General features: G+C 38.8%; 1 protein-coding gene across 12 annotated transcripts in view; it reads right to left on the bottom strand.

Moving 5' to 3' along the window:
* Window positions 1–24,749, bottom strand: part of UTRN (utrophin) — a 702,825-nt gene that overhangs the window by 123,187 nt on the left and 554,889 nt on the right. For 10 of the 12 annotated variants that reach the window (XM_056567370.1, XM_056567371.1, XM_056567372.1 and 7 more), the window contains one exon: window positions 23,489–23,545. The exons of the other annotated variants lie outside the window; for them this stretch is intronic. In XM_056567370.1, coding sequence (XP_056423345.1) covers window positions 23,489–23,545 — 57 coding nt within the window. The remainder of the gene's footprint in view (window positions 1–23,488; window positions 23,546–24,749) is intronic. 12 annotated transcript variants of the gene reach the window in all.

The raw sequence follows: 24,749 nt of genomic DNA, 5'->3' as shown, positions 1-24,749 counted from the left end.
TGTGTATAGCTAGCATTCTAAATATTTACAGGAACTAAATTATCAAATCTGGTGACATTTAGAATCTATTTACGTGTGTTTATATAGTCATATTAGTACAGGACTAATTCTCTATGTGATCCCCCACAGAATTAAGTAAACCATATCTGTTCCCCACAGGGAATGTAAAATCCATAATCGTTTCTGAAGTTAAACACACCTGGATATGAGGATATGCTTATGCATATATTAAATACATGAAAGTATCTGCTACTTTCAAGGTGTTTATTAGACATACGGCTAAATCTAACCGCAGGTAGATAATTTGAAATAAATGGTATATGTTTCTTCTAAGGACCCTAAAAATTCTTAAACCAAGAAGAAGACCGTCACTTTTTGCCAGCAGTGAGGCTGTTATGTGATCAATATTGATGGAGACAGAGAAGCAGAACAGATTCCCTCATCTCTGAAGAAACTGTTTTGATTCCATTATGATTCTGGCAGCCTTTCAGATGCACTATAACACAAGCTGAACTATAGCACAAGTAATCCTTTTGTCAGACCCTCAACCAAAATCAATTTGTTCTTTTATTAGCGTTCCCAATTAACATAATTTATGGCGAGGTTAAAAAAAGGAAGTAAAGAACTGCATCTGACAACGTGCCATCTCTGGGCAGAAAGCGGCATTCTCTGTATTCAATACATGAGCATCTTTTTACACAGCTCTAAAGTGACAGAGACAGATTTGTTGGAACATTATCTGACTACCTAAAGTTCAAATATTAAGCAAAGAAAATCATTCATGGCAGTGGTTGAACATGTTGTAGCAAATACATCTGCAAGTTTTGGACAATGCATATAACCTGAATCCTTTTACAGATACAGAAGAGAAAAAAATCTATGGAAGGCAGTAAGTCATGCATTCTTATGACTTCCCGGAAGAAATAATATACTAAAGCTATTAAATGTTTGCAGATAGTATCATATGCCATAAAGTAGGGGAAATCATATACTATAAACTACGTGTAAGGAACCAGACTTGACCTTAGCAGTGTGTAGGTTGTGAAGTTACACAAGGTCCAGAAGGGCAACAATGGTCTTAAAACTTAGAAATAGACTTGTTACAGAGTTTTTTGTAGTGGTATGGGAGAGAAGTTCTCAGCTGCATGCTTCTTCCTACTTGTTCTAAAGATCATGGGGGTCTGAACATCCTGACATTGAGAGGGCGTGTTGGCCGTCGCTTAGTGTGGTGGGCAACACACACTATCTGGCCAGAGATACGGGAGATTGCATCTGGGGGGGGGGGCCCTGTGGTCGGATCCCCCGCGATCTGAAACGTATCCCCTATCCTTAGGATAGGGGATATGTTTTTCAGGACTGGACTACTCCTTTAATCCCTAGAAGGATAATCTAAACTTTATATTTATTTATTTTTAGAAATCACATCCTACATTTGTAGCAGATTATACAAATCACATATAGAGATAAAAGTAAAACAGAAAAAATTACAGACAGAAAAGTAAAAGCCTTGATGTCCTAACTTGAAACACTTAAAGGGGTACTCCCGTGGAAAAAAATTTTTTTAATCAACTGGTGCCAATAAGTTAAACAGGTTTGTAAATTACTTTTATTTAAAAAAAAATCTTAATCTTTCCAGTACTTTTTAGGGGCGGTCTACTACAGAAGAAATTATTTTCCTTTTGGATTTCTCTGATGTCATGACCACAGTGCTCTCTGCTGACCTCTGCTGTCCCTTTTAGGAACTGTCCAAAGCAGCAAATGTTTGCTATGGAGATTTTCTCCTACTCAGGACAGTTCCTAAAATGACAGCAGAGGTCAGCAGAGAGCACTGTGGTCATGACATCAGAGAAATCAAAAAAGAAAAGAATTTCCTCTGTAGTATAAAGCCCCTAAAAAGTACTGGAAGGATTAAGATTTTTTAATAGAAGTAATTTACAAATCTGTTTAACTTTCTGGCACCAGTTGATTTAAAAAAAAAAAAAAAAGTTTCCACAGGAGTACCCCTTTAATTATTTTCTATTACCAATGAAGTCAAAAGAGCTTCTGACACTGAAGTTGGTAAAATGTTATCCAAAAATTTACACAATATATGCGATATGCGAACACACATATTTAAAACCTCTTGACAAAGCCGCGTCTTGCGGTGAAACATGTCGAGGGGGGCATAGGATAGGTTTTAATATACAGTGTAGACTCCCCCAACAACCGTGTGCACACTGCAGGTACACACAGGTAGATAATAGGGGATGCCTGTTTGGCACAAATAATTACTATCAATACGGGAGGAGAGATACACTGCAACTTTTAACCCCCTTTTTTTTTTGGTGTTTTAAATTAATAAAGATTACACCTTTTAACAAATATATGGGAAATATAGGGAATTAGTGGATCACCTCGGTGATCTTTTGGTTAATCATTATATGTCAACAACAAACATAGGATAGGGAATTTAACCCTTACTCACCCCCATTTGCCAGGGTCGGGGGTTTTGTTTAAAGTCCCATACAAGTCTATGGGAAATATATGTTACTGCATAACTTCCAAACGGCTGGAGATATTTTGATAATACTTGGTCACATGTTACTTATATGTCCACTAAAAATATAGGATAGTTAATTTAACCCTTAACTACCCCCATTTGTGAGGGTCGGGGTTTTTGCTTAAAGTCCCATGCAAATCTAAGGGAAATGTATGTTCCCACATAACTTCCATACGGCTGAAGATATTTTAATAATAACTGGTATACATATTACTTATATGTCAAATAAAAAGATATGATAGTTAAATTAACCCTTACCTACACCCGTATATAAAAGATAGGTTTTTGTTTCAAGTCCCATGCAAATATATGGGACTTCCAGTACCTTAGTCCACAAGCTCCGCTCTGCATCTCCTGGTGAATGTGTCAATCCGGCTTGCAAGCCCCACCCCATCTCACAAAGACATGCCCAATGTGTATGGCTCAACCCCTTTATTCTCTACCCTTTTTGTGCATCAGTCTGGCTGGCAAATCACGCCCAGTCCTACAAAGCCACGTCCCCTTCTATTTTCAGGTTGCAATATCTTCATCACAAATCAGTCCCACCTGAGGACAGGATATGAGGATGGGACATAAGGACAGGATATGAGGACTGCATATGAGGACGGGATATGAGGTTGGGATATGAGGACGGGATATGAGGACAGCATATGAGGATGGGATATGAGGTCGGAATATGAGGACGGGATATGAGGTCAGGATATGAGGATGGGACATGAGGTCGGGATATGAGGTCGGGATATGAGAACGGGATATGAGGTGGAGATATGAGGAAGGGATATGGGGACGGGATATTGGGTTGGGATATGGCAACAATATATGAGGTTTGGATATGAAGTCAAAAGCTTCCACTTTGTTGATTTTCCTCCCCAACAAGGATTAGGAAGGAAAAACCGTGCAACGCCGGGTACTCAGCTAGTACTTAATAAAGAAAATGGCCCCTGAAAATTCCACCACTAGGGGTCCCATACCTACTGGGACCTTAACCAGTCCTGCAGCAGCATCAGGCTTGTCCATGAGTCATGGACAAGAGATGACTCGTGGACAAGGCTGCATGAGCAGACACACAAATCACCTCCCACCACAAGGGAGGGACACGTCCCCTTCCCCTGAGAGGATTTCTAACACTGTGAGCTAATGAAAAGAGGTATTTTTAATAAATATAGGTGTCATAGGCATAAAAATGAGATGTACATGATCATGATTAGGTACTGAGGAACATATTCATTCATTTTTGTTGTGAGATCTGACAGGTACGCTTCAATCATCATCTGTTTCCCATTTTATTCAAATCCACCAGATATCCTAAAGATAAACTAAGAGAGCTCCAGCAACCTGCATCCTGTTAGAATCATTCTGCTGCTTAAATTTTTCCATAACAGTTGATTAAATAATTTGTTTTTTAATTGTTATTTTCCTCCCCACATCAAGGTAATCCATCCATTTACAAGAATGAAATGACAGCACAACCCAACATGCAATCTGTTCATTGCCAATGCATATTATTAGTTTGGTTAGCTTGCAATCTACAAAAGTTAAGGAATTTGTGAGTTCTCTGTACATTTCTATGTTAAACAGATCATACATGGTATATTTCAACAGATACTGAACATTTTTTTGTTTGTATATTCTTGTCATCCAATAGCTTTACAAAGTCATCCAATAGCTTTACAAAGTGGATAATATGATTCATACTCCTTTTCTATATCAATACTGAGAAAAGGGATGGGGACAGGGGATTTGCATTTTGAAACTGCTGTTACCTAGAGTAAAATTCTATCCTTGCCAACATGTATAACATACTTATATCATAATAGTCAATATTTTACCATATATATATATAAATATATATATATATATCTATATATATATATACATATATATACATCTATATATATATATATATATATATATATATTGGTTTTAAGATGACCATTGTATGTTGAAATTATTGTATGTTGACACCATAACTCTATGGAAACCTGGTAATTGGTTATAAAGCCACCAAAATGTCATCCAAAAATAGGAAAAAGAGAACACAGATCAATGAGTTCAATAGAACTATATTGATCTGTATGAGGAATCTAATGATTCCTCCTAAAAGTCTAATAAAGTGTAAAAAAAAAAGTTAAAAAGCGATTAAAAAGTCAGATCAATGCCAAAATGGTACCGATACAAAAAATAGATTATGACGCAAAAAATGAGCCCTCATACAACCTGGTATGCGAAAAAAAAGCTACAGGGGTCAAACATTGGCAATTAAAAAATTTGAAAAAGTAAAAAAAAAAAAAAAATTAGTAAAACATGATGGAAACTATACAAATCTGGTATTGCTGTAATCAGGCCGGCCTAAAGTATCAAAGCAACATGTTAGCTCAATCACAAGGTAAATGGTGTAGAAAAGAAAACCACCAAATTTGCTAAATTATCTTTTACTATTTCAATTTCACTTCACCGATTATATATATATTTTTTGGGTTCGGAGAATAAGTTATTGGAAAATTAAAAGGTATCATTATAGAAGGTAGTTATGGCTATTATAGGGTGAGGAGGAAAAAATGAGAGTTTAAAAGCAAAAATTGGCCCGGACAAGGGGACTGTCATGAGTAACAAGTAGATTTTGCATTGTTTTAGTCCTGTGGACAAGTAGTTTTTTGTTAAATCTCCACACCCCTGCTCCCGGCAAAAAGTCCTGAAAACGGCCGTCAAAAAATCCCATTCATGTCAATGGGATTTTTTGACTATCCTTTTGCATCAGGTATGTCTGTTTTTACTAATGTCCATTAAAAGTCGGTGCATGCACAAATTTTTGGTCTGGCAAAAATAATGGGGAAAAAACGGCAGTTAAAATTTAACAATGAAGTCTATGGGAAATGGATGTTAAAAAAAAAAATCTGTTATTATCCGTTATTGTCCATTTTTTAACATCCATTTTTTGTACCGAGCATGCTCAATACAGATTTACAAAAAAGGGTTAAAAACCTGATAAAAAAATAGATGTAACTGGTAATATCGGATGATAATGGATGATAACGGATGAACAACATCAGGTTTTTTAAGAAAAAAAACATTAAAAATAATGGATGATGGTCATCAGTTATCATCCGTTATTACCAGTTATTGCATCCAGTTTTTTTCATCCGTTATTGTAAAATAATGGCAGTAAAAAAGCAGGATGATACCTGTAGTGTGAAGGGGGCCTTACCTGGTGTCCAAAGGAGCAGCCAACCACGGCACAGTTAAGTAGTACAGAACATGTAATACCTCCTTGTACTGTAGGGCGGCGCTACCAGACACCAGTCAGTGCATTTATACCCAGGACTGTATCTATAACAAGGGGGCATCCTCTATGTCTAGAGGAAAGAAGGTTTCTACACCAGCACAGATGGGGGTTCTTTACTGTAAGAGCAGTGAGACTGTGGAATTCTCTCCCGGAGGAAGTGGTCATGGTGAACTCTGTAAAAGAATTCGAAAGGGGCCTGGATGCATTTTTGGAGAATAATAACATTACAGGTTATGGATTCTAGATCTATATCAACTCAGTGGGGACTCATTAGGGTTATAGGTTGAACTTGATGAACTCTGGTCTTTTTTCCACCTTATGAACTATGTTACTTCAGTAATACAGGTGTTTTACCAGTGAACAGCCCAATCTGATTGATCAGTTTTTCAAGCCATTGACATGTTTTGCAGATCTGGACTGTCTGTAGCATTGTATGTTGAGTCTGGTTTCAAGTTACAACAGTCCAGAAAAGGACATTGTAATTGTATGTTAAAAATATTGTAACCGGAGACCATTGTAAGTTGAGGGACAACGGTACAGGACTGTTAAAATCTGCAGTACTAACTCTGAGCACAGACACTTATACTTACATCGTACAAAGTGTACTAAAATGATCATTTGATATACTTTATTACATATATGTATATCCTGTGGTCATAGGCAGGGCTGGTGCAAGGATTTTTGCCCCAATTTGAATTGAGTTTCGGCATCCGGCGCTCCAATTTAGGCGCTAGATGATTCTAAACTGTCTCACTCAAAAGAATGGGCACTTTTCTACTGCACCAGAGGGAAACTGAGTCAGATTGTTGGATTTATGAAAAGTGACCCTATATACGGCCATTGTTCACCATGGAGTAAACAGAACACTTTGGTATAGTTCTGATAGCTCTGTTACTGAAAAACTGACATGAATTTATCAATGCATTTTACCATGAAATGCATGGCAAACTATGAAGCTATGAGTGCCTCCAGCTAAAGGCTGTGCGGGCATGTTGGGAGTTGTAGTTTTGTAACAGCTGGAGGTACCCTGGTTGGAAAACACAGGCTTACAAGAACACGTTACAAATGTGTAGTGCTGTTGAAGTAGACCAGTGTTAATAAATAAAGCATTACATTGTAGATCTAAAGTTAAGTAAGTGACTGCAGTGTAATAGCTAAAATGACCTGGCAAGGCCTATACAACAAAACTGCCTGCACTGCTATTATTTTTTGTTATTAAATCTGTAATATTTGAAGGATTTATACATAATATTTTATCTCCTTTATGCACTGGTAGTTTATCAGCATAAATCGGTTATAAAATCCTTTTTCTGTGACTGCCAGAAACCTCTTAACATTTTCATGGATATACTGCATAATACGCAGCAATAACAACAAAGATATTCTACCTGTGGTTTCGAAGAGTAAAAGATACACATTTTACAATATACTGTATAGGATTATGTAAATATTGCAAATTTTGATATGAATAAAATTATACGTAAACATAGATCAATAAAGGCTGGAGAAGGTACTGTGCAGATTTTTGAATCAGGATCTCCAAGCATGTATTAGGTCACAGCTCATACCATTTTGGTGACCCTACGTGGCTGTAAAAAGTCAATCTGTGCAGGAACGTGCACAGACATTTTGGAGGGCAGGGGCTCAAGTAAAAAATAAAGTAAATTCTCATAATTTAACAAATGTCTGGTACACATGGGCAGATTTGATAGTGAACTTAGTGTGTTTCCCGCTGCAATTCTGAATGAAGGGGCAGCTGCAGAAAAAAGGGCAGGAGCTCAAGCCCCCTTTTGAGCCTAGGCATGCTTGTCCCTGAATCTGTGTATTAGTAGAATTTGGCAATGTTATCGTTGAGCATTGTGTTTGGTTTATTTTCCAGTTCATTGTGTTTGAGGCTGTAAAACTCATAGTAAATGATGTTCTTGTTCCTCAGTTACAATTTATGGAGATAAATGTTTAGTATGGAGATGTCGTAGCAGATCTATACAGTAATATTATTACTGCAAATCTAGAAGTTGATATATAATCGATACTTTATCCCAAGTGTATTCAGAAGAGGATATATGTAAATAGTTATGTATTATGTATTATAAGACATATATTTAGCAGGGGGAATATTTTAGGAGGAAATCAGATATTAAGATAAAATTATATTAGATACTGTAGATGAAGGCCACATGTGACTTGGTGCAGTTGCTGTGCATCTTATGAATACAGACACAATTCCACCCCATTCCGATAATGAGAGCAAGCCTCAGAGAGTAAAAATACAATATATCTTCTGGATTTTCTAAAGATCTTTATTTAGGCTTTAAATGAATGTCAATCTTATACTTTTATGGTGTTTTAAAAACATTTAGCATATATCAAATGTAAAAGAAAAAGAAAATGTCAGCTCCTTATTTAATGTATTTACTAAATGTTCAATGTCCACCATCAACATCATTTCGTGCTTCGCACTGAAATGTTTTTAACGTTCAGTTGCTGAGCAACGTTGATGAATATATCAGAGTATAAATGAAGGCACAATTTCCCTTCCCCCATTCAAATGAAGCGGGGAAGCCTCTTGGAGACAAAAAATACAATACATCGTCAGGATTTTCTAAAGCTGTTTATTTAGGCTTCAAGTGAATGTCAATCTTATACCTTCATGTTGTTTTAAAAACATTCAGGGGAAGATTTATCAAAATCTGTCCAGAGGAAAAGTTGTTGAGTTGCCCATAGCAGCAAATCATTTGCTTCTTTAATTTTTAAAGAGGCCTGTGAAAAACGAAAGAAGTAATCTGATTGGTTGCTATTGGGCAACTTAGCAACTTTTCCTCTGAACAGGTTTTGATAAATCTCCCCCCACAGTGTTTATCAAAGAAAAGAACATTTGAGCTTTTTCCTTATGTTTTTTCTTTTCTTTTACGTTATTTTCTAAAATACACTACTGGCATGTTCCGATAAAGGGAGCTCAGTCGCTGAGTCTGTTGGAAGGACGGGAGTTGGACATTCAGGGGTTGAAGCACAACGGCAGTGTGAACATAGTCTTATTCAACTTTCTAAACAGTCTAATTTGTGTTGCTTTAGAGTCTGTGCAACTCCTGTACATAGATGGCTCTGCAGCTTCTTCTGACACAGAACCAACAGAATACTAATCTTGGCTGCTCTAGGAAGGGCAGAACACGCTGGATGTAGATAGGGAGGTGGTGGAATGGGTGATGGGTTTGTGAGGTATTTTAAGGGTAACGGGGCGGGTCTAACATCCCTCCAGTCATGGGAGCAAAGCAGAGCAAAGGGGTACCCGATAGCAGAGTGGCGGCATTAGAGCCCCCTTAACCTAATATTGGGGTTGGGAGGTAGCTGGCCCTATAAGGGGAGAGATGTACAGGAGGTGACACGAGGGGCATAGGGGTCCGAAGTTTAAGGGGAGGAGCTTACAACGGTAGTCAGTGGCCGGAGGTGAGGAGAGCTCCCTCTGGCGAGAGAATGAGAAGTGTGAGGTCCGGCCCCCCCGCTCTAATTTGTTCCGGGATTGTCTTTGACATAGTGGGATTTACTTAGGTAAAAGGGGTCCTTGGTGGGATTAATTGCTGGGAATTGAAGAGTTTGGATTAGAGGAATGGGCCTCCTGGGGGGGTGTTGGGGCCCAAGGAGTTGTTGGGAGCAGGCACTAACGCTTGTGGGTGCCCCTGGGTCAGGTGAATGTGGGCAGGGGTAAATTGTTAGTGCCTAGGTTGGTGAAGAAAATGTTTTGAATAAATGTTGGTTTATGATAATACTGTTATGTATATTTAAGTATTGTGAATAAACTGGCCTGACCGGCCCATTTCCCCCACAACTGTCAGGTTTTTATGGGGAGAATGGTGGATGGTGGAATGGGTGATGGGCTGTGAGGTATTTTAAGGGGAAGGGGGCAGGTCTAACGTCCCTCGAGTCATGTGTTTCTCTAAGATTCCTGCCAAGATATTAAAATGTGTAAAATTTATGATGAAATGGACCATGGACCTTCAGAGATTATTGCTGTTCTCTATATTTTAGTTGAGACAACCTATTTGTACACAGACATTGTTGTCCAAAGGAGTAAGGAAAGCCCTGACAGAATAATGCCATATGAGAAAAAACTATATAAGATATAAATAGTCGACATGAAAGCTGGATAAACTGAAGTCTACCACAAACTCAGATGTTCTTTGCAAAGTCAAGTATTTTATGTAACACAATGGATGAAGTTTAGAACTGTGGATTATACTGGATGTAAAAAATAAAATACATAGAAATGTGCTTGTGCAGCGTAACTGCTTGATCCCTTATTGTGAAGCATTTCTGATGCAATTTTAGGAAAACTATACACATAAGCAGATCTGGCAGCAACTTAAATAAAAGGTTAAAGTGTTCTACACAGCTTTTTACGAGTCTTTCACAGAAACCATGGGTTTATGTAAAAAAACAATGCAGACTTTAGAATTGTAAAATACCATAATGTCTTTTTTTTATCTCGAGATTTAGGCTCCCTCCAGTTATCTCAAAAGAACCTTCATAAATAAAAAAGTCTGTGCAATTCCTTTCAAGTGTTAGTTCAAAGTGTCATCTTCTTCTTTAATCAAAAATGTTTTCCCATTTAATAGTTGAAAAGCTGAATTGCTAAGAATATGTAAAATCTTATGGCACTGATGTATATGGGCTTTTATCTAATCTGACACAGTTTTTATACCTTTTTGTAAGTTTTGGGACAAAAGGTTCTTGTTAATATACATTTTCCTTCAACCCGAATGACATTTCCCATATTTTATTGTTTAAGAAACAACTGATCAAATATTTAGGAAAACAAAAAGTCTGGGAAAGTTTTGGAACCTTGCTTGGCCCATACTTTTAAAGGCTCAGTGCCTGACTTAATAATATACATAAAATAAATATGAATTTATAATAAATATTCATCTTTTTTATGTAGACATGTCGTCAAACAAAACAGCTTCCCTCCATTTGATGGCCTTGATTCCTAACATATGTGTTAAATTCTTCATTAACCAAAAATGGCTACTTACCCCAGAAAAACAGTCCTAAAATGTTTGCCCACTAAGTGTCTCATTTTTATTGAAATCTTATGTCCACTGGAAGTTGTTAGGTTAATTCTGTCTCTTGAACAGACACAGCAAGACAAAGAAAAGGAAGTAGGGGGGAAATTTATCATGCACCATGTGCAGGAGGGAGACTGGGCTCTGTATCTACAAGCTGAGGCAGTTTGCCTGCTGAAAGTGATCCATACTGTTCCTGAAAGGTAAATACAGGCTTCCCTCTCAGCTCTAGCTATTCAAAAGGCTCTGGACAATTGTACCAAGTATAAATGCAAGTTTACCTACAGTTGTATGGCCGCAGGGTTGCAGCATAATCTTCCACATCAACTTTAGCTTCTCAGCAACAGCAGTTCAGTGCTTAGTTTAACCCCTTCATTGCTGTTTCCTGCATTTCTGATCATTTGGCACCTTGACAACCCAGTAAATCAGTTACCTTGTTTGTATTTGAAGTTGCTGATGAGTTTCACTATTCTTCCCTACTACTAAATTTGGGGAGCATCTGAGTACAGGAAGCCATGATTAGGACTCTGGTAAAATAGCTGCTATCAATGAAGCTTGATTCTGGAATCTAGCAACCTACCAGTCAAATTATACTGGTGTACTCAAACTATTTTTTTCAGCTTTCAGCTTTTTTTATTTTATTTATTTTTTTATGAAATTATTATTATTTTTTTTTTAAACTGTCTAGTCAAGGTTAAATACAGTTCTGCCAGTGTTGGTTCTCAGAGGAGTCACTAAAGATGGATATGAGAGGGGTCACTAATGTGGGATGTAATAACAAATAGGAATGTTTAAAATATCCAGCTAAGACATATGGTGTATGTGCTACATATTAAAAAACTCCTGAAACAAACAAATGTATAGTCCCAATATGCTACTGCATGCCATACACTTACATACTATACATCCCATATGGACTCCTGCTGTAATATAATGTATATATAGCACTGTGTACTGTAAATTTTTTGCAGTTTCCCTTCATACTAAAGTGATGTCAACTATGCTTTTCAATAGAACAGAATAGAAAATATGCTAATGCTTACTGACTAAATTTACCCAAGAGGACATTATTGTGGGATACCCCTGGTCCATTATGGGTAGCTCAACAATGGGCATAATGTTTACAGCATTCTCATTGTCTGAGATACAGACAGAATTGCAGTTGTTTCATGGGACTCCTTGCACTTCCTTGGGCAAGAGAAAGTGCATATAGTTGTATGAACTGGCTGCCGCCATGTCTATGTCTTAGACTATGGGAGTACAATAAATGGTATGGCCTTGGTTCCTGTTGAGAGCTACAAGTCTTGTTTTTTCCTTCTGTGGATACTTATTAAAAAAAATTATACTAAAAAAAATATGCACAAAAATGTATTTTAATAATTACTTTTGCCATAACTTGTTTTCTGAAGCCCTGTGTAAGACCTTTGGTGTGCCTTAGCAACAGTATTAAGATGGTTATTTATATTGTAGTATAAGATTACTTGTGTTTAAACTCTGCATTCTATGCTTGTCCAGATTTTACTATTTTTTACCAAGTTAAATATGCATGGCGAATATCTCATAATGTCCAGTTTAATTGCTTCGGGATCATTAATCCTAAAAAACATAAACATTCTGCTTCTCTCCTGCATACCTCCAGCTTATCATTAGAAGGCCTTGACATGAATGCAGAACCTTTACTTTCCCGACATAAAGCAATGTGAAGGTTATGTATGGCTGCAATGAACGGATAATATTGTCCCTCTCCAGTAATGGAAATGTTGCACGGTGGCCTCAGTTTTTATACCAGCTCGTATATGCTTTTTTATGTCGACTTTTTGGCTTCTTTCCTACATTCTGGAATTGCTATTTGTATAAGGCAATCCCCAATAGCCTAATGAATATCACCAGACACTTTTTGTTACAAGAAAAGGAAGTATCATACAGTATGTTATTTAATCATAAGGTGCACTGAGAATTTTCTGGGCCACTCTGTATGGACCCCTTACAATTTATGATATTTATTTATTTACTTTAAAAACTTTATAAATAAATTTGTTTCTTTTTATTAAAGGTTTTTTTTTTTGCACCAGTTTTTCAAAAAATCAGTAAAAAATAATATACCTAACATCAAAATTCCTTATTTCTTGCTTTTCCCCTGTACACCAATAAGGCGGAAGTTAAATGGGCAGTCCAGTGGTGAAAAACTTATCCCCTATCCTAAGGATAGGGGATAAGTTTGAGATCGCAGGGGGTCTGACCGCTGGGGACCCCTGCGATCTCTCTGTACGGGGGCCAGGCTCTCCGGCCAGATATCGGGTGTCGACCCCCGCACGAAGCGGCGGCTGACACGCCCCCTCAATACATCGCTATGGCAGAGCCGGAGATTGACGAAGTTGTATTGAGGGGGCGTGTCAGCCGCCGCTTCGTGCGGGGGTCGACACGCCCCCTTCGTGCGGGCTGCCGGGGGCCCGTACAGGAGATCACGGGGGGCCCCAGCGGTCGGACCCCCCGCGATCTGCAACTTATTCCCTATCCTTAGGATAGGGGGTAAGTTGTTCACCACTTGTTCACTACTGGACTACTCCTTTAAGCTGTGCATATAGTACTCTAACAATACTTGACAGTACATTCAAATGGCTGTGCCAGAACTTTGGTGGAAAAACCTGGCTGCCACAAATGTCACTGTTGTATGGAGATTAATGAAACAGGTTCTAAAATAAAATAAAAGTACCAGGGAAAGATGTTCCCTCTTCATGGTCAAGCATGTGCACTGCCACACCATTCAAAGGCTATAGGACTGAAAATTGAGTTTAAATGCAATGGCAGTGTCTATAGTAAATAACTTTTCCATTGGAATGCAGGAGCTTCACTCTCATGATCTTTGAGGGTCCCACGAGCAGTTGGATAGGTGATAAGTTGCCATTATGACAAAACCATTTTTCAAATTGACAAGTAAAAGCAAAATGTCCAGCGCGAATATGAAGGAACTGGATGTTTATTCCAATAGCCAAAAAGACAAGGAGAACATGACAAGGTGACGCGTTTCGGTCCTAAGGCTGGACCTTAGTCAAATTGGTTGATAATCTGTACCTTAAACTAAACTGTCAGATAGGTGGGAACTTTATTTTTAGAGGGGTGTCAAAGCTTGGATCAGCAGAGTGTAAGTAGGAGGTTGAGAGGGTATTAATCATGTTCAGGGGAAGGGATTGTGAAGATCCAAGTCCCACTTCCAAAACCCAGCATTCACATACCATTTTAAAATAAAGATCCCACCCATTTGACTATTCAGTACAAAAGTGGAGATAGTCAACTATATTTCGGAATCATAGGATTAGCAAGAAAATAAAACATTGTTGAAATCAGGGCACCAAATACAATAAAATAAAAACTGTAATTTTTTGGACTGATCACAATAGACTTGCTAATAAAGTTATCAAGTTTAGTGAGTGACCCAACCTATTTATAGATCTATAGATTTTTTTTGCACATTGAACCTATCCCAATAAATGAATGTATAACCTTTAGAGTTAAATACACAATTCATTCTTTACAGCAAATGCAACACAAGAAAGAGTAACTGAGATTTACTCCATTGCTAAGTTCCTTAGGGTACAGATCCTTATTTTTAATCTTTTTGATTCCCTTCATGTGGCATATGTAAAAAATTAATGATTTTTTTCTGCATATACGATGAAGACTTTTAGCAACACAACAGGAGATGCTATCCATTTGGCAAACATGAACCAGTTGTCATGTACTGCCTTGTCACCTATGGTTGACAGTTTTCCTCTGCTAAAATCTTTCGTAGCTTTTTTAAATTGCCTCTTGTTGACTTTTAAGGTGTGTAAAAAAATAGACTTTGCCCAGTAAAAGCTTGACTAAATAAATATTATCTTTTTTTCGGCCTGCCCAGAATCTTAAAGGGGTATTCCAGGATTATTTTTATTTGACTATGCTACAGGGGCTGTAAAGTTAGTGTAGTTCATAATATAGTGTCTGTACCTGTGTGTGAAGATTTTCTCACAATTCCTCTGGGATTTTCACTACAATATTTATTTTTACCAGCATACAAAATTACTGTTGTCTCAGATTTTTCCCAGCTTGCAATGACTCGCTAGTCAGCTGATGACAGGGAGCCTGTCTGCTTCAATGGGTGGAGGGATTGCTTGGTGGGAGAGATCAATCTGCAACTAATGCAACAGCTGAAGGCACCCTGATTGAAAACCACACTGATTTGAATGGATGCAGCTCATTTATGTTTCAACGGGTGGGGTGGCTGATGTGTGGGAGGGAGGGAGGAAGATGGAATTGTGGGATTTGTAGTAAAAAAAAGAAAGGTCAAACAGGAAATACCAGTACACAAACAGCTAGCCACAGTGTAGAAACATAGAATGTGTCGGCAGATAAGAACCATTTGGCCCATCTAGTCTGCCCAATAATCTGAATACTATGAATAGTCCCTGGCCCTATCTTATATGAAGGATAGCCTTATGCTTAGCCCTATCTTATATGAATGATAGCCTTATGCTTATCCCATGCATGTTTAAACTCCTTCACTGTATTTGCAGCGACCACTTCTGCAGGAAGGCTATTCCATGCATCCACTACTCTCTCAGTAAAGTAATACTTCCTGATATTATTTTTAAACCTTTCCCCTCTAATTTAAAACTATGTCCTCTTATGGTAGTTTTTCTTCTTTTAAATATGCTCTCCTCCTTTACCATGTTGATTCCCTTTATGTATTTAAAAGTCTCTAACATATCCCCTCTGTCTCTTCTTTCTTCCAAGCTATACATGTTATGGTCCTTTAACCTTTCCTGGTATGTTTTATCCTGCAATCCATATACTAGTTTAGTAGCTCTTCTTTGAACTCTCTCTAGAGTATCTATATCCTTCTGGAGATACGGCCTCCAGTACTGCGCACAATACTCCAATTGAGGCCTCACCAGTGTTCTGTACAGCGCAGGGGTGTGGAAATTTAAGAAAAAACTACTTGTCCAAGGGACTAAAGCGGAACACAATCTACTTGTCCCTCAAGAAAATCCACTTGTTCTGGCAGATAAAATAATTTCCACCAAAATAGTCTGATCCACCCCACTAGACCACCAGGGATGGATATAAGATCCTTTAGACACTGCTGTCAGCGATGATCTAATGGTTTAATAGCGGCCACGGTGATCGCACCATGCCAGACTATTAGCGGGGGGAGAGCTGTAGCTCCTCTTACACCTGAGACAAGCCCAGAAAAGTCTAGATGTAACTTTTTGATCACCTTATAAAAAATTTCTCATATGAAGTGACCAAAAATGAACAATTCTGGACAATTATTTACATTTACACCGTTCCCCGTATGGTTTAATTAACATCATATTTTAATAGTCTGGACATTTCCACATGCAGCGATACCACTTATGTTTATTTTTGTACATTATTTTTATTTATAGAAAATTGGAAACTTTTATTAGGAAAGGGGCTTATTCACATATATACGCACTTTTTAAAATATTTTAATCACTTTTTTTCAGTCTCAATAGGGACTTATGTTACTGGGGGGTGTTCTGCTTCTTCAGTTTATGTGCTGCATTCTGTGTCAGAAAATGCTGGAAGTTGCATTTAGTTACTAGATAACTACAACTCCCAGCATGCCCTGATACAGTCTATAGTTGTGTGGGTGTTGCAGCATGTTGCACTGTATAGTATTACATTTAAGGTTATTGTGGAACATGCTGGGAGTTGTAGTTTTGGTTTGTGTCAGCTGCAGAGCCATAGTCTATGTCAAGGAATACTGGGAATTACAGTTAGTAACTACAACACCCAGCATGCCCTGATGCAGCCTATAGCTCTGCAGCTGACCCGAACCAAAACTACAACTCCCAGCATGTTGCACTTTATAGTTCTACAGTTTAGGTTATGGTCCAACATGCTGGGAGTTGTAGTTTTGGTTTGGGCGTGTTTGGTGCATCCGTGGGGCTCTTGGTTGGCGGGTGAGTATGAAGGGGGGGGGATTCTGGGGGTGCAATTTAGTGCGGGTGCCACTAAAAATAAATAAAATTAGATGGCACAACTGCCCTAATGCCCGTCTGCTCCTATACAAAACATTCATGCATACACATATCATACATACACCAGCCACTGCCCCCATATCATACATACACACACCCCCGCCACTGCCCCCCCCCACATCATACATTACATACACACATACACTCACACCAAACATATGCACACATCATACATACACCTGCCGCTGCTAACCCACATCATACATCACATACATACACATCACACTTAGACATTATACACACATCATACATTACATACACACACACACACATCACACTTAGACATCATACATTACATACACACACATCACACTTAGACATCATACACACATCATACATTACACACACATCACACTTAGACATCATACATTACATACACACACATCACACTTAGACATCATACATTACATACACACACATCACACTTAGACATCATACACACATCATACATTACACACACATCACACTTAGACATCATACATTACATACACACACATCACACTTAGACATCATACATTACATACACACACATCACACTTAGACATCATACATTACATACACACACATCACACTTAGACATCATACATTACATACACACACATCACACTTCGACATCATACACACATCATACATTACACACACATCACACTTAGACATCATACACACATCATACACACATCATACATTACATACACATCACACTTAGACATTATACACACACTCACACCATACATATCCACCAGTGTTTCCCAACCAGGGTGCCTCCAGCTGTTGCAAAACTACAACGCCCAGCATGCCCAGGGCATGCTGGGAGTTGTAGTTTTGCAACAGCTGGAGGCACCCTGGTTGGGAAACACTGATATACACCATACATATGCACACATCATACATACACCTGCCGCTGCCCCCCCCCCATCATACATTACATACACACATCACACATACACTCACACCATACATATACAACCACCCTTCCTGCCGCCTGTATTCTCGGTCTCCTCACCTGATCCGGCCATGAGTGGACATCAGAGCTGTAGTCACCGCCGGTGTGAGGTGAGATTTCCGTCCTCTCCCCCTCCCCCCCTGCTCTGTGTTGTCCTCGTGCAAACAAGCAACCTCCCCGCGGTGGATTAGGTCCTGTCTAGACAGAGCAGGGGGAGGGGGAGGGATAGAGCTGTGTGCGGGGGATGGAGCTGTGCACGGAGCTGTCTACATCCTCTCTCTCCCCCTGCTGTGTCTCTGAGCTCCGTCCATCCTCCGGGAGGGGAGATAAGGGGGCTCTGCAGTCAGCTGGGGGCCCCGCTGCCCCCTCCATACACTCTGAGCGCTGGTGTGAGGTGGAGACTTCCATCGGCTGCTGCGCCTCACACCGACATTAAAGAAAAATAAGGGGGAAGGAAGTCTGTCCCTGCTAGCCCGATACAGGGCTAAATCTATAAAAAAATTCACCTGCCCGGTGCCCAAAACTACTTGTCCCGGGCGTAGGGCTATAGGATTTCCACATCCCTGCAGCGGCATGATCACTTTTCTCTTTCTACTGCTTATACCTCTCCCTATACATCTAAGCATTCTACTAGCGTTTCCTGCTGCTCTATTACATTGTCTTCCTACCTTTAAGTCTTCTGAAATAATTACTCCTAAATCCCTTTCCTCAGATACTGAGGTCAGGGCTGTGTCAAATAATCTATATTCTGCCTGAGGGTTTTTACGCCCCAGGTGCATTATCTTGCACTTATCCACATTAAATTTCAGTTGCCAGAATTCTGACCATTCTTCTAGTTTGCCTAAATCTTTTTCCATTTGGTGGATCCCTCCAGGAACATCAACCCTGTTACATATCTTTGTGTCATCAGCAAAAAGACATACCTTACCATCGAGACCTTCTGTAATATCGCTAATGAAGATATTAAACAATATTGGTCCCAGTACAGATCCCTGAGGTATCCCACTGGTGACAAGACCTTGCTCTGAATATTCTCCATTGACTACAATCCTCTGTTGTCTGTTACTCAGCCACTGCCTAATCCACTCAACAATATTGGAGTCCAAGCTCAATGACTGTAGTTTATTGATACGTCGTGTATGTGGGACAGTGTCAAAAGCCTTACTAAAATCTAGATCTACTGCCCCTCTGCCATCTATTATTTTAGTCACCCAGTCAAAAAAATCTATAAGATTTGTTTGACATGATCTCCCTGAAGTAAACCCATGTTGTTTTTCATCTTGCAATCCATGGGATTTTAGATGTTCCACAATCCTATACTTTAGTAGGGTTTCCATTAATTTCCCCACTATTGATGTCAGACTTACTGGCCTATAGTTGCTTGATTCCTCTTTACTACCTTTCTTGTGAATGGGCACAACATTTGCTAATTTCCAATCTTCCGGGACGGCTCCTGTTACCATTGATGGGGTAAATAAATCTGCTAACGGTTTTGCTAGCTCACCACTAAACTCTTTTAATAATTTTGGGTGTATCCCATCAGGCCCCTATGATTTATTTGTCTTCACTTTACAAAGCAAACGTAGAACCTCTTCCTCTGTAAAGACACATGCATCAAACAATTCCTTAGTTTTTCTCTCTAATGGAGGTCCTTTTCCTTCTTTTTCTTCTGTAAAAACTGAACAGAAGTATTCATTAAGGCAGTCAGCTAGCCCCTTATTCTCTTCTACATACCTTCCTTCCTTTGCTTTTAATTTAGTTATTGCTTGTTTTGATTTCCTTTCTTCATTTATATATCTGAAGAATGTCTTATCCCCTTTTTTCACAGACTGAGCTAGTTTTTCTTCTGCCTGTGCTTTAGAAGTTCTTATAACTTGCTTGGCCTCTTTCTGCCTAGTCTTGTAGATTTCCCTATCTTAATTGCTCTGGGTTGTTTTATAATTACTAAATGCAAGTTTTTTGTTTTTTATGATTTTGGCCACTTCTGCTGAGTACCACAGTGGTCTCTTCCTTTTTCTGCTTTTACTGACAAGTCTAGTGCAATTTTCTGTTGCCTTCAATAAAGTGTCTTTTAAGTAGTCCCATTTCTCCTGAACTCCATGTAATTTGTTCCAGTCTGATAGGGACTCATTTATGACTAATCTCATTTTTGAAAAGTCTGTTTTTCTAAAATCTAAAACTTTTGTTTTTGTGTGGTGTGACTCCTTCACTGTTCTTATATTAAACCACACTTATTGGTGATCACTAGATCCCAAGCTTTCGCCAACAATAACATCATATACCAAATTTTCATTTGTGAATACCAAATCCAAAATGGCCTCCTTCCGCGTTGGCTCCTCAACCACTCAATTTTAAGGTAAGGTAATCTCACAACATAGCCATTTAGCCCCAAGACAAGCACAGATCCTTCCTAAGCATGTCCATTACTGCCTGCCAGGTATGTACTAAAATCACCTTATGGTGGATAACCCCTTTAAACACCACACTTGGAATTTCCTTCTACCTTACACTTCTATGTTCTCTTCTAACCATGACTTTAGGGGTTGTTCTTCAAATTAAAACATGCAAACCTGATATATTAAGGATACTGACATCTGTAAGGATCTGTTATCTTCCCATTTTCTCAAACCCAGACCAATCACAAATAGGTCAGAGACAGGCACCTTCGAGTACAGAGCCTTGTTAATATGACATACCTGGTTTCACAAAGTATTTGTATATTGGTATATATGGTATTACATATAGGCCCTTATGTATTTTTGAGAACCTGACCTAGCTTTGTCAGATGGTGCGCCAAAATATGGCACTGTGTGCGTGGCCACCCAGAAAAGGGGGCAATGCTGCTTAAAAAGGGGGCATGTTCTCACAACCCGACCTATTGCTGTCAAGTTTACACAAAATCCTGTGAATATATGGCTGAAAATTCCCACCAAGAAAAAGACAACCAAAAGTGCCCATGAATGTTCCCATAGTAAATTGAGTGGAATCCATGCAAATCTGAAACAACATTCTGCACCAATAAAAATCCAACACTAGTACACCAGGGTCAGTATCTATACATCTTACACCTATTGGGCCTCATTTACTCAGGCTTTTCAGAGTAGATTTTGAAGGAATTTTGAAGGGGTGTGGTCATCAGAGAAAGGGGCATGTCTCCAAAAAAGAAACCTACAAATGTACTAATGTTTCCACATAACTTGTGGTAGATTTGAGCTCTGGAAAACCCAGCAGCTCATAGCATGTGCAAAATGAGAGCAAAATGTAAGGGAAAATAGCCAAATTTCAGATACAATAGTAAATACCATGGGATACATGAACAAAAACCCACAAAGAAAGCTACACGCCATTCTAAGTAAATTAAGCACATTGTGTTATACAGAATCACAACAGTAAAATGCTTTTTTCCATTACATTAAAGTTAGAACTGGAAGGGGACAATAATTACTTGGTCCAATGAGTGGTATTTGCTGAAGCAGAGCCCATGCACTTCCCCTCTAAAATCCTGTGCAGGTCATTTCTATAATACATATCTTACATAGCTAAGATTCATATCAAATAATAACACTGGCTATAACAAGGTCACATCAAATTCATTCAGCAGTATTGAGAAAGATGGAAAAAGCAGTGACCTTCAAATAAAGAGATATGGTTGATAGCAAGGAAAGTCTACTGTAATGTTTGTATAAATACAAGTCAATTAACAAGGCAATGATATATGACTATAAGCCAATGCTGTATATAGCTTTAACATTGTACTTTACATCTAAGGGTGTGAAGTTATTGCTCTTCTGCTTACAGGTTCTGACACCAGATACTAAATATGTATATTTTGCCACAAGCTTAAAGGGGTACTCTATAGGATAGGGGATAAGATGTCAGATCGTGGGAGTCCCGCCGCTGGGGACCCCCGGGATCTCGGCTGCAGGACCCACCTGTTGCGTCTGCCGGAAATGCTGGAGGCTTCGGCTCCCGACCACGGTGACGTGAGATCGTGACATCACGACTCCGCCCCCATGTGATGCTAACCAGAAGAAGACATACTAAATGTACATAGAAAATACCCAAAAATGTAAAAAAGAAAAAAATCTGCCTAATAATTTTAATCTCCTTTGATATTATCTTGTACCATATTGCAAAAAAAAACTGTATCAATTGCAAGAAATATCCATCATGTTGGTTGCATATAAACCAGATACACTTCTTTATTGCTGGGTCTATTGTTTGCCACTGATACATGTCTTGGTGCACCCCATCCAGTAAGCGGCTAGAGTATCCCTGCCGCTAATAGTTCCTGGAAATATCCTTGGGATCATTCTGATGGTGAGCTGATCCTTGGGATCATTCTGATGGTGAGCTGGTATAGTTGTGACTGGACACAAAAACATCAGTTGAGCACCGTTCATATTGTGCAGCTGTTTCGTCCAACACCTGCATATTACCCTATCAGGCCCTATGACTTTGTTTCTCTTGTCTTTGTTATATTGCAATAACAACTTGAGGAATCTATGAAGAATTCTTCTACATGTACCCTAGACTTGTCTCTTGCTGTAAGGCAACTAGCAGCAGCAGACATTCTCACCCAATATTTTGTCTGCAATGGATGCTATCTCCAGTTCTTCAGTCCCTTATAGTATCCATACACTTCTGATTACCACATATACATAATCATTCAGCTCGGTTGACACCATAAAGGGGGCTCTTCACTGGATAATAAAGAGATAGTGGTAAAATTGGTAAGACTACCCTTTTAGGCTCCTTTCACACTATATTATTGTTCCGTTTAGGAACTTCCGTCAGAAGTTCAGTCACTATATCGGGGAAAACCGGCTTTTCCAAAACCCCTGACGGCCGCGACTAAATCGCATTGCAGCCTACGGGGTTTTGTAACTGCCCGTTTGCACCCGTATATGCCCGTAATTCCTTACGGACATCATATAGTGACGGGACATCGTGGCCGATGTCCCGTCACTATATAACGTCCGCAAGGAATTATGGGCACATACAGGTGCAAACGGGCAGTTACAAAACCCCATAGGCTGCAATGCGATTTAGTCACGGCCGTCAGGGTTTTGTAACGGCCGGTTTTCCCCGCTATAGTGACGGAACTTCTGACGGAAGTTCCTAAACGGAACAATAATATAGTGTGAAAGGAGCCTTAGGGTGTTTTAGCACTAATCTATTATAATTCCACTGACATTTTACACCCTAAAAAAGTGGGCCTTCAAGGGATACATTCTCAAGGAAAGAACATAAAAACATGGAAATTAAGCCTTTGGAGTTATATGTTTTTATTTACGGTATTTGAACTGCAATGCAATCAATAACTACATTTACTGGTAAGCCTTTCCATGACTCAGTCTGTCAACAGTTAACATCTAAATGCATCGGCCTGACATTTTTACTTTCATAACACAAGATCTATTTCTACCAGTTACAACTTGGGCCTAAGGAAGAAGAATAAATCTCTTTGTGCTTTAAATGTAAATTTGTAATTCCTTAAATTGGTTTTGTAAAGTTTTAGTTTTTTGCTTTATTAAGTTACCTTGTTATATGTTTACGTACTTTGAAATATACCATAGACAAAACATGCTTTTGGGTTACATGCACACACTGTCCTCTTACCTGTTCCTAGAATGCATCTTTGGACTCAAAGGCTTGCAGCAATCTTCACTGGAAGAACTTTTAGATTCAAAGAAACCACTTACTACTCTTCATAAGAACATAAACCTTATACAACTAGTCTACCCTTTTCTTACACTGTTCGTAGTACAGAGATCTTTCTAGTGATCTTTTTATACCTAGGTCGGTAACCATGACAAGGGGGCATCTGTTACGTCTAGACTCTAGAGGAAAGAAGGTTTCACCATCATCACAGACGGATATTCTTTACTGTAAGAGCAATAAGACTATGGAACTCTCTGCCACGTGATGTTGTGATGTCGGACTCAATAAAGTTAAAGGGGGTCTAAATGTTTTTCGGGTAAAAATATAATATTATAGGTTATGGATACTAGATTTATGGGGATAGAACGTTGATCCAGGGATTTATTCTGGGGTCGGGAAGGTATTTTTCCTCTGTCATGTGGCAACTGACATCAGTTGCACGGTGTATGTGGGGGGGGGGGGGGGGTGCCTTCCTCTGGATCAACACAGTAGGTTTTATGTTGAACTTGATGGTTACTTTTGGACTTTTTTCCATGCTTACAAACTGTGTTACTATGTTACCATTAGCTATGTGAATATTCACAAAGTGAACAGCTACTAAGGCCTTTTTTACATTTTATTTAGTCAACAAAGATTATTGCTCTGCATTTTATTTTAGTATTTTTTAGCATTCTGTTTATTTTACAGGTCTATAGTAAAAAAGAATCACTACAAAGAACAATTCATGATAGATATCGAAGCTGTTTTTTGTGCTCTGAACCAGTCAGATGTCTCCTGCCTGCTGTCCATCTTCAGTTCTCACAGCTTGCAATTTAGTATTTTCATGTGCACACTTAGGTACACGCTTACGGACCGGATTTTGATCAGTAGCTTGCATTAACATTTTTAAGCCTAGACTTAAATATAGTAGATCTTAACAGAGAAAAAGTATCAATAAAGGTCTGTACCTCTGCTCTGTTCTGGATTTAAGGTTTAGGTATAAAAATACAATTGAAAAATACTGACCAAAATACTGACCAAAAAGTGTAAAAGTGCCAATAGAGAAAGTTTAGCTGCACCTCCCTTCTCCCCATTCAATGTAGAATTTTATCCTAGACAAGTTTTTTTGTTTTTTTTTCCACATCTACTATTATTTATATAAGTAGAAAAAAAAACATATACACAGAGGCGTAACCTGTACCTTCTGAACTCCATTGCAAAATCTGCAACAGAGCCCCAT

Source organism: Hyla sarda, chromosome 3 (assembly GCF_029499605.1).
Source record: "Hyla sarda isolate aHylSar1 chromosome 3, aHylSar1.hap1, whole genome shotgun sequence".
NCBI lineage: Eukaryota > Metazoa > Chordata > Amphibia > Anura > Hylidae > Hyla > Hyla sarda.
Note: the sequence above shows the minus strand (reverse complement) of the source record. Positions and strands in the feature narration are given on the sequence as shown.